This window comes from Ursus maritimus, unplaced genomic scaffold, assembly GCF_017311325.1.
Source record: "Ursus maritimus isolate PB19 unplaced genomic scaffold, ASM1731132v1 scaffold_29, whole genome shotgun sequence".
Lineage (NCBI taxonomy): Eukaryota > Metazoa > Chordata > Mammalia > Carnivora > Ursidae > Ursus > Ursus maritimus.
In genome coordinates, this window is record NW_024425452.1 from 4,197,700 (window position 1) to 4,214,335 (window position 16,636).

Consider the following 16,636-nt stretch of genomic DNA (forward strand, 5'->3'; position numbering starts at 1 on the left):
GAAGCATGACTCGCTTCTAGGGATGCTGTATCGGTTAGCGACCACGCTTACATAAGCAACTTTATTGTCTTGCTATTCCAGTTCAATAGAAAATCACCTGATAACATGCAAGCTCAGGGGGCTTAACATATTTTTTGAGGTGAATATCACTCAGGAGAAGCCAAAATAGATTTAGGCGTTACACAGTGGATTATGTCATCGCACCCAGTGAACAGAGTTTCCTTTTTCTGGCTTTCAAAATTATACACCTGATTTCATATCAGCCATTTAGAGCACTTCCCATCGAGAGCTGGGATTGAGCCTCAGAGTAAGAACCATGGGCACCATCCACGCTGGCAAACAGAGAGCATCTAGATAAAACACATGTCTGACCTTCTTCTGTATGATAAACAATCAGTACACCAGGTTACCCTTTGGAATATTTTCCTTGAAAACATTTCATTCACAAAAATTTTAAATGCTTTTTCCTTCTAAATGTGCACAAGTAAATTCTCAGAATATTTTTAAAAAAACCATTACCAAAAGCATTTCAATTTTTAGGCTGAGAGAAGAAAATGCTCTTCAAACAATTAAATACCAGTTAATTTTCTGATACCAATTAATTTTCTGATAGGATAATTCATTTAAAGCTTTTGCTGTCCCTTTTATTGGGGGCATTTTAAGTAAGTTTTATTTATCCTTTACTATTCTATCTATATTTTCTTAATTTTCTAACATACCAGACTTTCAGTAAACAAAAAAATTACTAAAGAAATGAAGAAATTAGTAAAATGAAAAAAAATTTAAAAATTGAGACATGAACAGACACTTCTCCAAAGAAGACATACGGATGGCTAACAGACACATGAAAAAATGTTTAACATCACTAGCTATCAGGAAATACAAATCAAAACCGCAATGAGATACCACCTTACACCAGTTAGAATGGCAAAAATTAACAAGACAGGAAACAACAAATGTCGGTGAGGATGTGGAGAAAGGGGAACCCTCTTACACTGTTGGTGCGAATGCAAGCTGGTGCAGTCATTCTGGAAAACAGTATGGAGGTTCCTCAAGACATTAAAAATAGAACTACCCTACGACCTAGCAACTGCACTACTAGGTATTTACCCCAAAGATACAGATATAATGAAAAGAAGGGGTACGTGCACCCCAATGTTCATAGCAGCAACGTCCACAATAGCCAAACTGTGGAAGGAGCCTGGATGCCCTTCAATGGATGAATGGATAAAGATGATGTGGTACATATATATACAATGGAATATTACTCAGCCATCAGAAAGGATGAATACCTACCATTTACATCAACATGGATGGAACCGGAGGAGATTATGCTAAGTGAAATAAGCCAAGCAGAGAAAGACAATTATCATACGGTTTCACTCATATATGGAACATAAGGAATAGAACGGAGTACCACATGGGAAGGGAGGGAAAACTGAATGGGAAGAAATCAGAGAGGGAGACAAACCATGAGAGACTCTGGACTCTGGGAAATAAGCTGAGAGTTACAGAAGGGGGTTGTGGATCAAAATTCTAGAGGAGAACATAGGCAGCAACCTCTACGACATCAGCCAAAGCAACCTTTTTCATGACACATCCCCAAAGGCAAGAGAAACAAAAGATAAAATGAATTTATGGGACTTCATCAAGATTAAAAGTTTCTGCACATCCAAGGAAACAGTCAGAAAAACTAAGAGGCAGCCCACGGAATGGGAGAATATATTTGCAAATGACACTACAGATAAAGGACTGGTATCCAAGATCTACAAAGAACTTCTCAAACTCAATACACGAGAAACAAATAAACAAATCAAAAAATGGGCAGAAGATATGAACAGACACTTTTCCAATGAAGACATACAAATGGCTAACAGACACATGAAAAAATGTTCAAAATCATTAGCCATCAAGGAAATTCAAATCAAAACCACACTGAGATACCACCTTACGCCAGTTAGAATGGCAAAAATAGACAAGGCAAGAAACAACAATTGTTGGAGAGGATGTGGAGAAAGGGGATCCCTCCTACATTGTTGGTGGGAATGCAAGTTGGTACAGCCATTCTGGAAGACAGTGTGGAGGTCCCTTAAAAGGTTAAAAATTGAGCTACCCTATGATCCAGCCATTGCGCTACTGGGTGTTTACCCCAAAGATGAGGCGTAGTGAAGAGAAGGGCCATATGCTGACCCCAATGTTCATAGCAGCAATGTCCACAATAGCTAAATCGTGGAAGGAGCCGAGATGCCCTGCAACAGATGACTGGATTAAGAAGTTGTGGTCCATATATACAATGGAATATTACTCAGCAATCAGAAAGAATGAGTTCTCAACATTTGCTACAACATGGACGGCACTGGAGGAGATAATGCTTAGTGAAATAAGTCAAGCAGAGAGAAGACAACTATCATATGAGTTTCTCTCATCTATGGAACATAAGAACTAGAATGATCAGTAGGGAAGAAGGGATAAAGGAAGGGGTAATCAGAGGGAATGAAACATGAAAGACTATGGACTATGAGAAACAAACTGAGGGCTACAGAGGGAGGGGGTGGGGAATGGGATAGACCGGTGATGGGTAGTAAGGAGGGCACATATATGCGAGTGCACTGGGTGTTATACACAACTAATGAATCATCGAGGCCTTACATCGAAAACCGAGGATGTACTGTATGGTGACTAACATAATATAATAAAAAATATAAATAAAAAAAAAAAAAAAAAAAAAAAAAAAAAGAAAATGCAGAGTAATTGCAAGTCTCAGAGTTTGCTGGTAGAAATGAAAATGATACAGCCTCTTTAGAAAACTGCTTGACACTTACATAGCTAAACATATAACTATTATAAGGCCTAGCAATCCCATTCCTATGTAGTTTTTCAAAAGAAATGAAAACATATGTGTATATGAATGTTTATAGGAAAATAACCCAAACGTCCATCAACTGGTGAATGAATAAATGACTTTTGGTGCATCCACACAATAGAATACTCCTTAAAAAAAGAAGGGGGTTGTGGGGTATGGGGTAACCATGTGATGGGCATTAAGGAGGTGTTGTGACGAGCACCGGTGTTATACGCGACTAATGAATCGTTGAACACTACATCAAAAACTAGTGATGTACCATATGTTGGCTAACTGAACATAATAATAATAAAAAAGGGAAGCTTCTATCAAGCAACATCTTTCTTCACGAAGATAGAACTGTTTTCCAATGGACGTGTGGATGCGCAAGGGAAGTACCAGGTACTCAACTCTGAGAAACAAGTCTAGGTAGAAAGCAACTTTCTCCCAACGTTTTCTTTCATGAAGACAGAGGCATTTTTCAAAGGATGTGAGAAAAAAAAAGAGGAAATAATTTATTTAAAAAATTATCACCAACTCTGATATACTCATCAGTCTCTGAAATTTTTTCAATAACTTACACAAATATACAAACTGATTTTGATGAAGCTTTATAAATTTGAGACCATGCCATTTTTTTCCTTCAGATTTCTGTTTCATAAGAGCTAGTATGCAAAATCTAGCTAGTATGCAAAAACGGAGCAGTAACTACGTACATTCAGTTCCTGAGACCTTATTTTTAAGGTGATAATGTGATAAAAATCCATTAATGTTCTTCAACCATTACCAATCCCCAAAGTAAAAATGAACACATTTATTCTCAGGAACAATCATCTTTAAATGGTATTTAAATTTTAAATAAAAAACCATTAGTCTGATAAGAAATCACATTATTATTCAAGTTTCAGTTTCTTCTGGGATTACAAAGTGAAGCCTCTGTGTGTATGTGTGTATCTGTATGGCTGGGTGGTGGGGGAGTGGTTTCTCTTTCATTCTGTTTGCATTCCTATTTGAGACCTTTTAGAAAATATACTACGGCTACTACTGTTGCTACTACTTCCACTATTATTAGTATTAATTTATTAAGAGCTTATCACATGTCACCCAAAAAACAAATTATCCAGTTAAGAAATGGGCAGAAGACATGAACAGACATTTTTCCGAAGATGACATGCAGATGGCCAACAGACACATGAAAAGATGCTCAACATCACTCATCATCAGGGAAATGCGAATCAAAACTGCAATGAGATACCACCTCACACCTGTCAGAATGGCTAAAATCAACACCGCAGGAATCAGCAGATGTTGGTGAGGATGTGGAGAAAGGGGAACCTTCTTACATTGACGGTGGGAATGCAAACTGGTACAGCCACTCTGGAAAACAGTATGGAGGTTCCGCAAAAAGTTAAAAATAGAATTACCCTATGACCCAGCAGTTGCGCTACTAAGTATTTACCCAAAAGATACAAAAATACTGATTTCAAGGGACACATGCGGCACGATGTTTATAGAGCACCCTCAGTAACAGCCAAATGATGGAAAGAGCCAAAATGTTCATTGATGAGTGGATGAAGAAGATGTGGTGTATATACACAATGGAATACTATTCAGCCATCAAAAGAATGAAATCTTGCCATTTGCAACAACATGGATAGCACTAGAGTGTATTATGCTAAGTGAAACAAGCCAGTCAGAGAAAGACAAATATCATATAATTTCACTCATGTGCAGAATTTAAGAAACAAAACAGATGAATATAGGGGGGAAAAAAGAGAGGCAAACCAGGAAAAAGACTGTTAATGACAGAGAACAAACTGAGGGTGGCTGGAGGGGAGGTGGGTGGAGGCGTGGGTTAAATGGGTGATGGACATTAAGGAGGGCACTTGTTGGGATGAGCACTGGGTGTTATATGTAAGAGATGAATCATTAAATTCTACTCTTGAAACCAATATTACACTATATGTTAACTAACTAGAATTTAAATAAAAATTTGAAACAGAAACAAGCAAAAAGAGCTTATCACACGTCAAGTTCACAGTATTCCTTAAATTCGATCACAAGATATGTTCTATTATTACATCTATTTTACGGATGAAACTGAATCAATGAAAGGTTAAGAAACTTCCTGAAAGCTTCTTAGCTGGTAGGTGGCGGAGCTGGGATCAAAACCATGGTCATTTGGCTCTCGGCACAACAAACACCACACGGTGTAACTTCCGTAAATACCAGCTACTCCGAGTGCAAGGACGACATAAGATGACAAGCGTCAAAGTCACTCAGGACATCTGGGGATGCATACGTACTCTAAAATAACGACTACGAATCACAGATTCTGAAGTGATTTTCAGAATTATAGGAAAAATAAACAATAGGCAAAAAGTAGGATTAGTTTTTTAAAACGTTCTTTAGTATGTGTATACGGACAGTCAGGTATACAGGGGTGGGGACAACTGCGAAAGTGTGTTTTAGGAAGCCGATTCTGGGGCTGGGAGTTTTAGCCCTGGCTCCATCATTTAGTCTAATTAATAGCTTAACCTCAGAAAAATACTTCAATCCTCTAGGTATGATACTCTCTCTGATCTTCTGCACAGGACTGAGGATAAATGAGAACACAGAAAAGAAAGCAATTACCAACTAAAACCAATATGCTAAACACAGCGCTGCTCTAACTGGCTGAGTGGAGATGGTGGTTTGCAAGTCACTCCGGCACAGGCTCGCACTCACAGCCAGGGAGCTGAAGTTTCGGCCCTCCGCCCCTTTCCTCTCTGTGGCAGCAGCTACGTTGTGCAAAGCATCGCCTATGCTCTTCTTCCTCACCTCCACCTAACAGGGCTTCAATCGTTCTTCTATCGTTTCAACTAATTCCCAAGGTGACGAACTCACAACTCTTGATGCAACGAATTGCAGTTCTGAAATGGATCAAGTTGTGATTTTGTATAAAAGTATGTCAAAAGTCATAATACAGTAGAAGACAGAAGGGTGACTCACTAAAAGCAGATTTTTCCTGGTGTGTTGTCGATATTGGAATTAAATTTCTGTGTAACCTACTGGTTGTTATTTTAATTCTCCAAATCAGTTTCCAATTCCTGGGAATTGCCACATGTGAATCAAGGTGTGGATGCTATAAATTAGGTCTCACATCTACATGTACACCAGACAAGCACTTTAGATTCGGCATGACGAGGGCACAGACAATCTCTGTTTCATAGACACCAGTTGTTCAAGAGCACTTTAGTTTACACAGGAAATGTTGTGCTGGAGGTAACTGAGCTCAGCCTTTCTGCACGAAAATTTAGGTCTCAATCTATGGTTACTGCAGAGGCAGTCCACATGCCTCCTTTCTTCTTACCGGTTGCAGCTCGAAGTCTAGGTAGCAAAGAGTCCCTCGTGCAGCATGAAGTAGTATCTCCGGGAGTGGGGATCAGGGAACCAGACATGAGCATCCCCTAACATCAGAAGCACCTCTTTCGTGCAAGTTGAAGGTATGTGGGAGACAGGGCAGGATGGCCATATTGTTAGAGACACAGGCTGCAAATCTCTCCCACTTAAAAGAGAATTTTTAACTAATTTAAAAGGCAGATTTATGAAAGGTACAGCATAGGGAATATAGTCAATGATGTTATGATAGCGTCACATGGTGACAGATGGTAGCTACACTTGTGATGAGCAGATATTTGGGGAGGTTGAATCACTATGCTGTATGCCTGAAACCAATGTGTGTCAACGGTACTTCAATAAAAAAAAGGGGCAGATTTATGTATTGTAATGTATGCCATGAAACTCGATCTCCCTGATCATATGAATGATGATAGAGAGGGGACGTGCAGTCCTGCAGACCGGGCAAATTATTAGAGCTCCAGGGAATGAAGCAGACCTCTCAAGGTGGGTCCTTTCTGAAGAGTGATAAAAATGCGGGTACCCCTCTCTGATGACTTTTACCATTTGCTGTGTTCTGGTAGTGGCTAAGTGAACATTCCGGGTCATGGTTTATTTGTTCTATTTTAGCAGATCTATTTAAATTAAGCATTTAAAAATTAGATCATTAACTTAAAAAATCATATTGTTATATGTTCATTAGGTAAAAAATTAGCTTAAATTGTATCTGAACTTAGTTTCGAGTGCATTTTCTGACCACATACCACAATCTTAGATTATCAAAGCAACCTTACATGAATAACAGAGTACCACACACACACACACACACACACACACATACATATAAATGATGTCATCAACCAAGATGGTTAAGTGATCTGTCCAGTGTAGTTAAGTATAAAAAATGTGGAAGAATGGAGGAGCCACCACCTCGTTTTGAGGAAATATCAAAGACTTAATGATTGGGAGATTTTCCCCTTACATCAAATACACGTTCCTTTATGTAATTTTATCCATTATTTTAGTTACCATTTTAGGTTCTTTCTCAAAACTACAGCTTCCCCTCGCTACTCCTTAATTACTTCTAGATTATTATCAGCACTGCCTCCTTTTCCTTCCCTCTCCACTCCACTGCCTCAACCTTTTAGCCATTAGTTGGCTCTTAAATATGGACTTGGTATGTTTAATCCTTTGTCAGAAGACGGTTCTTTCAATTTTGGTTTTTAAATTCTTCCAGTCGTCTCCTATTTTTCTCAATTTCATCTTTCTTTTGGCTCATCACTAAAGTAGTCTCACCTCTCATGCAGAAAAAAATAAAACACGAGATCCTTGATTTCACCCCGGCTTTTCACTTGTAATAATCTAAAACACATTCATGCAGAAGGATATATAGCTTTCATCAGCAGTGCTGAAATCATGTTCTCATTATATGGAAGACAGATTTTAAATTCTAAACAAAAGTGAAAATAATAGTTTCCATTACAAAAAGCTCCTGATAATACACGCTTGCTGCCACAATGAGAATCCATACAATTAACTAATGAAAATAAAGAATGGAAAGAAAGCATTCCCTTTAACTAAAACACAGGGAAAAAGGAGATGATCTAATGTAGAAGAAATCATGATTTCTATTAACAGATCACAGTAAAATCCACTCTCAGGAGAAAACACATACTCCGTTACACTTATGTACGTACGAACGTATATATGTATGATGTTATACGTACCTACCCTGTTTTAGTAGAGTAAAGCAGAAGTGACTATGAAGAAACCAAACAGTAAATTCTACTGTCCCTCAGTCTTAAGTCCAACCTCACTTTCTGAAAATCAAACCAATGAAAGACTTGGAGAAAGTTCTATTAACATGAATAAAGATTTTTTAAAAAGGGCCACAAGATGAGCACTTAATTAAAACACACACACACACACACACACACACACACACACACACACTCGATCTTTAGGCTGTTGAAATATAAAGTCTTTAATTCTCCATTTAAAAAAACAAACAAACCCTGATTATAAGCTTTAAAACCATTTGAAGATGTGAAAGACTATCTGCATTTCAGCCTATTTGAAAGCCAGTAAAGAAATCATTTCTTCTTCCTCCAACTCACAGTATGTTTAGGAGCAGGACATCTGATAGAAGTGGTATTGCCAATCTAACCAATTTTAAAATATAAAGTGCTTCTAGCAATATTTGGAGACATATAATTTGACAAAAAGTTTTATAAACCTAAGCTTTGAAAAACAGAAAATATAAGCCCCAACAAAAAAAGCATAATTTGTGATTGAAAGAAAATAATATTTTGTAGAAAAAAATCGTCCTTCCAAAAAGAGACAAAAATGACTAACTTTTATTTCCCAAGAGAATTATGCCACTTTTATACAACAAAATTACCATCACCACAAATTGCTTTCAACAATTCCATTGCTTCTTCATTTGACCACTTGAAAATCAAAATTCTTTCAGATTATAAATATAACTTTTTATAACTCTGTTATTACGTACTGTGAATGGGGAAAGGGGGCCAATCTTGTGGCCGTAGCGTCGAACGGCCTCTCTGATGTGGCAGGGCTGGATGGCATCGCTGTGAGCCTCAACACCACAGGCCGCAGTGCTCTGCGACAGAAAAACACAGAAATTGTTACCAAATCAAAAACACACAACAGAACTACAGTGTATAAAATATGAAAATAAACTTTTATAAAATGCATGTTCCCCCCCTTTAGGATGCACATCCCTGCTGCCGTTCACTATGTTTAAAAAAAGATTCCACGAACAAATGAAAGCTGACTTTTACGTGACCCCTTCCTAGCAGACCTACCAAATGCAATTTTTATGCCCACAATATTTCACCTAGGCCTGCACGTCAAGGTACGGGAGAACAGAGCCAGTCGCGTGCAGACGAGAAGTGTCGTGGGGGATTGCTGACAGAGCCGCAGGAAGCTATTTTTTTAAAAAACGCTTAAACATTTATTATTATAAATGTTTCTTGGGAGCTTGTTGGGCATATTTCTGAAATAACTTGAGGGTCATCAATTTTAAAATGAAAAATATAAAATTGCTATATATTTATTTATAATACTGGAGCTGTCAGAGATGATCATTTTTACTTGATTCCCAATTTTCTAGGTGTCCTCAGGGCAAAAAGAAAATAAAATGAAACCTTTCTATTTCAATCTGCCTCATGTGTAAAAGGCAGGTTTGAAAGTACAAAAAGACACAAGGAAGAGAAAGGCTATTTGCAAAGAGAGTATGGATATCAGCTTAAGAAAGGTATGTAACATGATTTAAAAAAAAAATAAAATGCTCAAAAGAAGCAAGACAGTCTCGTGGTTCACTCGTAGGCTCTGGTTCCGAAATACCTGATCCAGATCCTATCACAGTTACCAGTTCTGTCAAGTTATGTAATTACCTCTGCACTTCGGTTTCCTCATCTGTAAAATTGGGATAATAATTATAATTGCTTTCTACTTCAGTGGATACCAGGTGCCAGATCAACATTAAAGAATCAAGAGAAAGAAACAGTAGTTTGTGTATTACTATAACTGTATTCTAGAAGTCAGTCATAGTCACATAATGATTATTTGTTTTTCTGATAATTACTACGATTACCACTTTCATAATTCCTTGTAGGAGTGTAACTAGTGTGACCTCTATGGGTACTAATTTGGCAAAATCTTATCAAATGAAAATGCACAACCATTTTTGACCCAATTTCACATCCAAGAATTTATCCTATGATATAGTACGCAGGTACAAAATTTTATAGACCTATATGCCTGTATCTATATACCTATCACGTGCGCGTGCCCACACACACACACGCTCACTGCAGAACTATTAGGATTGATGAGCTAAATGTTCATCAAGGAGGGAACACTAAAATAAATTATGATACATCCACATAATGAAACAGAAACTACAGCAACCACCAAAAAGAACAAGGGAGTTCCGTACATAGTCCTATGGAACTAGCTCTAAGATGTACCGTGTGAAAAAAATGCATGGTATCCAACTGGGTGGTATTATGTTACCATTTATTTTTTAAAAAGCCTGAACATTATACACTCATTCAAGCATAGACCAGTTTTTGCAAAGGTATACCAAAAATCAGTAATAGTCCTTATCTCTTGGAGGCTAAATGGGTGTCTAAAGGACATGGATTGGAAAAGACATTTTTCAGTGTATATCCTTCTGTACTTTTCAAATGTATTTTCCGTACCTTGTGCATGTTTTTCCTGTAACTAGTAAAAAAAAAAATTAAAAACTCTGATTAAGTGAGAGCATCAGCTAATTATCCAAGCTGAACCTGAAATAAGATGTAAAATATAAAACAAAGCAGATCTTGATTATTTTTATTATTTTAATAATATATGAAATAAGCCAAACAGGAATTTGCTCTAGAGTATCTTTCTCAATTTCATTTCGGCAATACCCTAAGTAACAGATCCGTTATGCCCACAACAATACAAATTGTTATCTTAACCCTTCACTTGGCACTGGTATAAAAGTACAGAGAATTTTTTTTTTTTTGAGTGCTTTCTTGGTTCTTATTCCAAATACTTTGTGTCAGATGGAAATGCAATTACCAAATATCTGATAAGGGTTAAGGCTCTTCTCTGAGTCCATTTGGCCCCAAAGATGAATATGACTAATAGAGACTCATTAATGGCTGAAGCATTCTACCCATTTGTGGAAATGAATGCAAATATTTAGCTGGATCTAGAGTCAAGTTTTCCAGTGGAAACTCAAGTGGAAATACAAAAGACAGACATCAAGAGGGTCAATATCCTGCATATTACGTCGGGCGGAAAGTTCCTCTATGGCATCTCCTTTCTCCCTGCAACTTGGTTTTGTTTTTCATTTCTTTCCTCCATGGCCAATGTAAGATTCTACTCTTTGTTACTTTCCCAAATAAGTTCAGTTTTTGTCAAAACCATAGAACATTTGGTCAAAATCTCTCAATACCTCTGGCATGGCAATCAAATAGGATTTCAGAACACTGAAGGAAGCATAAGCTTACGGTTGAAGCGTGATCTTTGCCAAAAAGACAAAGTTAACTTATATAAAAATGGAAATACTCAATTTTGTGAAAAATGTTATTAGATTTTCTATTTTGCTACCTTCAGGTTTATTTGTTAGAATTAAGCGATTGCGAACAGCACGCAACTACCATATGCACTTCTACACTTTTTTAACTTGCTCACTGAGTTCTTTGAAAGGGAATTCTTAAATCTGAAATGATATATTTCCAGTGTTGCTGCCGCCTCAACCGATCTTTTCACATTTCTGTCAACAGTCGGGCCTTCACCAAGGTACTTTTTAATCCATTCGAATTCAAAATTCATACCAAGTTGAGAATTTTTAATTTAGCAGTGACTCTGGCATTTTAAACAGAAGTTTCAATATAGCTTCCTTGGACCGCAGTTGAGAGTTCAAACTGCTGAGAGATTTTATTCAGCATAAGCCAGCATGGATAAGCAGAGGCACAGTGCTCGAATCCAGGAATATGGAGGGTTCCATATGCTATTTCACCCTCCTGCACCCAGCATCAGCTTTTGGACGAAGGGATGCAAGTAAAGACGAAATGGACGAAGACAAGAACAGAGTGTGAACGCAGCCAAGACAGAGAGGACCTGACATCTGAGGAAGAACTTTCCCAGGCAGCCTGTACTCTACTCAAGGAAATAGTCTGTTTCGGCAGAGATTTCAGCAGTCTTCAGGCAACAGGACTCAGTATTTTGTCAGATATGTAGGTTTCATTTTTGAAAATTAAAAAAAAAAGAAGATCCTAGAGTGTGGGCACACGCAGAATGGGAAAGATGAACTGGTAAATCAAACCGTGGTCCAAGGAAGTTATACTGAAACTTCTGTCGCTGCTGGATCTCTTACAAATGTTGTACCTGTCTTGACTTTTAAAAAAAATTATTGGCAAGTTAAATCATCCTATCCTTTCTCAGCCTTTCCCTTGCCAGGGAAATCCAAATTTAAGAAGGACCTGGAATCTCAGATAATTGCCACTTTTTCTTTCCACATAATGGTGGACTAGATCTTTCGTCAAACTTGAAACATTCGTTCTTACAGAGTAACACATATCTCAGAGCAAACAAAAGGTTAGTACTACTATTACTATTACTATTATTACTCGCTGGCCACAAAGGATGATACATAATCTGACTGGCAAGGCAAGTGTCTTCCTTCTACTCACTGTTGTACACACAGCTTTCCTACAGTTTCATGTTTATGGAGGATGTCTTTTCAGACGAAGGTGGGCCATTCTTTGGCCAAAGGTTACAGTGTATAGTATAGTTAATTTTAATAGTTAATTTTCTCATTTCAAAGTTTAATTGAGATGTTAATTGTTAAAACTGTAGTTCTATATAACTAGAAAACTCTTTTCTTTAACGAAATTAAAATTAGAAAAAGTACTTAATGAGAAGACAAGAGAATCACTAAATTTAAGGATTCATACATCATTAAATCCGGAAGGAATGCAAGATATCATCAATTCTAAACGTTTCCAAGTCTCGCCCCATTTTATAGATGAGAAAGTGAAAATAAAGGACTTGGCCAAGATTACAGTGACAATATCAGAATATGGCTATACATCAGATCGCTTGGCTTGTAGGACACATAGTTGATAAATAGAGGCTTTATTATTTCATGTAGAATGAATTATACCATGTTACGACCATAGTGGAAGTTTCCAGGGAGTAAAAGTGAAAACAGCAAGAGTCTGAATGTAGAAAGATGTGGATGAATAAACAGAGAATAATTAATAGCTTTAAAGTGGGTCATTATTCTGATGTCACCGATTTTGAATTTACAAAAATTCAGATATGAACTGAGCTAATACTTTACTCAGGAAATCTTTGCTATAAAACAACTCTAATGTAATAGCTTTCAACAAGATTAGGAGAGAAATGTTTAACTACTTAGGAGAAAAAATAATTCTTTATATATTTTTGAGAATTATTGAAATTTTTATGTATATATGCATAATATCAGGTTAATTACATCTTCTTCTTCTATACTTCTTACATACAAATTCAGTCCACTGAAGAGGTCTTTTAGGTAGCACTTTGTTACCCTAGTTTTAGTTACTGAGTGAGCTGGAGCACTGTAGCCAAAATTCTTTAAAACTACTTTACAATACAGAAGTTCCTTATAGTTCAAATTTCCCCTTAATAAATAAGCACTGAGATCTGTTGTTTTTAAATGGAAGAGGAAACCAGATATGAAGCTAAAACTTAAATTTGCTTACTATCATTTTAAAGTTATATCTTGGTATGGCTCCACTACTTGTAATGGCAAATGGTTCTCATTGTAGCAACTGAGTTTTAGATAATAATATCACTTTAGACAAATTAAAAAAACGAGAATATGAAAGTGATAGAGATTGATCAAAACCAGGCAGAAACTGGAAAGGGGAATGCCTATATTTAGGAGAAGAGAACGGCAGTGGCTTGAGTTTCCTGTTTTTACTCTTTAAGCATAAGTGTAGGCCCCAGTCAGGATAGGGGGCACAGGACCTTAGAGACTCTAAGAAATCTAGGCCAGAGTTCAGGGCACCCACAGTAGGTATGAAGTGAGGAAGGTGGTATCTCAGTGTGGTTTTGATTTGAATTTCCCTGATGGCTAATGATTTTGAACATTTTTTCATGTGTCTGTTAGCCTGTCCTCATTGGGAAAGTGTTCATATCTTCTTCCCATTTTTTGATTTGATTATTTGTTTCTCGTGTATTGAGTTTGAGAAGTTCTTTGTAGATCTTGGATACTAATCTTTCATCTGTAGTGTCATTTGCAAATATCTTCTCCCATTCCGTGGGCTGCCTCTTAGTTTTTTTCACTGTTTCCTTGGCTGTGCAGAAACTTTTTATCTTGATGAAGTCCCACAAGTTCATTTTATCTTTTGTTTCGCTTGCCTTTGGAGATGTGTCATGAAAATGTTGCTTTGGCCGATGTAGAGGTTGTTGCCTATGTTCTCCTCTAAGATTTTGATGGATTCCTGTCTCACCTCGAGGTCGTTCATCCATTTGGAGTTTGTGTATGGTGTGAGAGAGTGGTCAAGTTTCATTCTTTTGCATGTAGCTGTCCAACTTTCCCAGCACCATTTTTGAAGAGACTGTCTTTTTTCCATCGGATGTTTTTTCCTGCTTTATCAAAGATTAGTTGCCCAAAGAGCCGAGGGTCCATTTCTGGGTTCTCTCTTCTGTTCCACTGGTCTATGTGTCTGTTTTTGTGCCAGTACCATGCCATCTTTGTGATCACAGCTTTGTAGTATAGGTTCAAATTCAGCAACGTGATGCCCCCAGCTTTGTTTTTCCTTTTCAACACTTCCTTGGTGATTCGGGGCCTTTTCTGTTTCCATACAAATTTAAGGGCTGTTTGTTCCAGTTCTTTGAAAAATGTCATTGGTATTTTGATTGGGATGGCATTGAAAGTGTAGATTTCTCTGGGTAGCATAGACATTTAGAATGGCACAAATTGACAAGGCAGGAAACAACAAATGTTGGAGAGGATGTGGAGAAAGGGGATCCCTCTTACGTTGTTGGTGGGAATGCAAGTTGGTACAGCCACTTAGGAAAACAGTGTGGAGGTCCCTTAGAAAGTTAAAAATTGAGCTACCCTATGATCCAGCAATTGCACTACTGGGTATTTACCCCAAAGATACAGACGTAGTGAAGAGAAGGGCCATATGCACCCCAATGTTCACAGCAGCATTGTCCACAATAGCTAAATCATGGAAGGAGCCAAGATGCCCCTCAATCCAGATGACTGGATTAAGAAGATGTGGTCCATATATACAATGGAATATTACTCAGCCATCAGAAAGAACGATTTCTCAACATTTGCTGCAACATGGATGGCACTGGAGGAGATAATGTTAAGCGAAATAAGTCAAGCAGAGAAAGACAATTATCATACGGTTTCACTCATTTATGGAACATAAGAAGTTGGAAGATCGGTAGGAGAAGAAAGGGGGGTAAACAGAAGGGGGAATGAACCATGAGAGACTATGGACTCTGGGAAACAAACTGAGGGCTTCAGAGGGGAGGGGGGTGGGGGAATGGGATAGGCTGGAGATGGGTATTAAGGAGGGCACGTATTGCATGGTGCACTGGGTGTTATATGCAAGTAATGAATCATGGAACTTTACATCAAAAACTAGGGATGTACTGTATGGTGACTAACATAATATAATAAAAAATTATTATTAAAAAAATAAATAAATCTTGATAAAAAAAAAGTGAGGAAGGAAATACCAAAAAAGAGCAAAATCAAAGAAGGATATCTCCAAATCCAGCATACAAACTTCATGCAAATCTATTTCTCTTTGGTGCCAAATCCAAGAAATCCAGTGAAAGCTAATAAACTGAGTAGAGATTCCAAGTTGCTGTTAATGAAGATGAGTTTGGGTTTAAAGCTTAGAGTTGAGTGTAGGATAGTAAACTGCCTGCTTAACACACTTGCCCAAATCACCACCACTATAAACACCAACAATTCTTCCAAGTAATAGAACAGAACACAAACTCTCTACCATATACTACCTGTGATGTCCAAGATAAAATTCAAAATCACTAGACATGGAACAATACAAGAAACTGACTGGGAAGAACTGACTGAGAGAGGAGGCATTATTTTGGTCTCCGCTGAGCCTAACGAAGTCTCAAAGAAAGCATGACTTATACTCAATGGAGACTAAAATAATCCAGATATTTATTGATCCAAGAAGGATTTTAAAGTAGCTATTATAACTGTGCTCAAGAAGATCAAAGAAAATAAACCTGTAACAAACGACAAATAAAAAAACCAGACAAACAAAAGCTAAAAAGAAATCAAGTGGAAATTATAAAACTATAAAATAAAATTATCACAAAGAAAAAATTATTGGATGGGTGTAACAGATTAGAGCTGACAGAGGAGTCTGGAACATAAAGAAATATCAATAGAAGTTATCGAATCTGAAGAGCAGAGAGAAAAGACTGAAAGAGAAATTAAATAAGTACCTGTGGAACCATAGCAGAGTAACTAACAAATATGCCTTGGAATCTTTGAAGTGGAGGAGAGACAGTGAATGAAGCAGAAAAAATATCTGAAGAAGTAATTGCTGAAAATTTCCCCCAAACAGTTAAAGACATAAACCAATATTTAAGAAGCTCAATGAACCCTAAGCCAGACAAATACAAAGAAAACCATGTCTGCGGATAGCGTGGCCAAACTGTGAAAACCAAAAATAAAGATACAAACCTGAAAGCATCCAGAGAAAAATAACACAATAAACAATAATACAAACTACTGACATGATCAAAACAATGGATGCCAGACAACGGGGGAATGATATCATTAAAGTACTGAAATACAACTACCAACCCAGAATTCTATATCCAGTGAAAATATCTTCTAAA

The 16,636-nt window shown here is 37.3% G+C and overlaps 1 protein-coding gene across 3 annotated transcripts in view; it reads right to left on the reverse strand.

Annotated features, from left to right (window-relative positions):
- Nucleotides 1–16,636, reverse strand: part of SUPT3H (SPT3 homolog, SAGA and STAGA complex component) — a 535,848-nt gene that overhangs the window by 99,085 nt on the left and 420,127 nt on the right. For all 3 annotated transcript variants that reach the window (XM_040643551.1, XM_040643550.1, XM_040643552.1), the window contains exon 11: nt 8,733–8,843. In XM_040643551.1, coding sequence (XP_040499485.1) covers nt 8,733–8,843 — 111 coding nt within the window. The remainder of the gene's footprint in view (nt 1–8,732; nt 8,844–16,636) is intronic.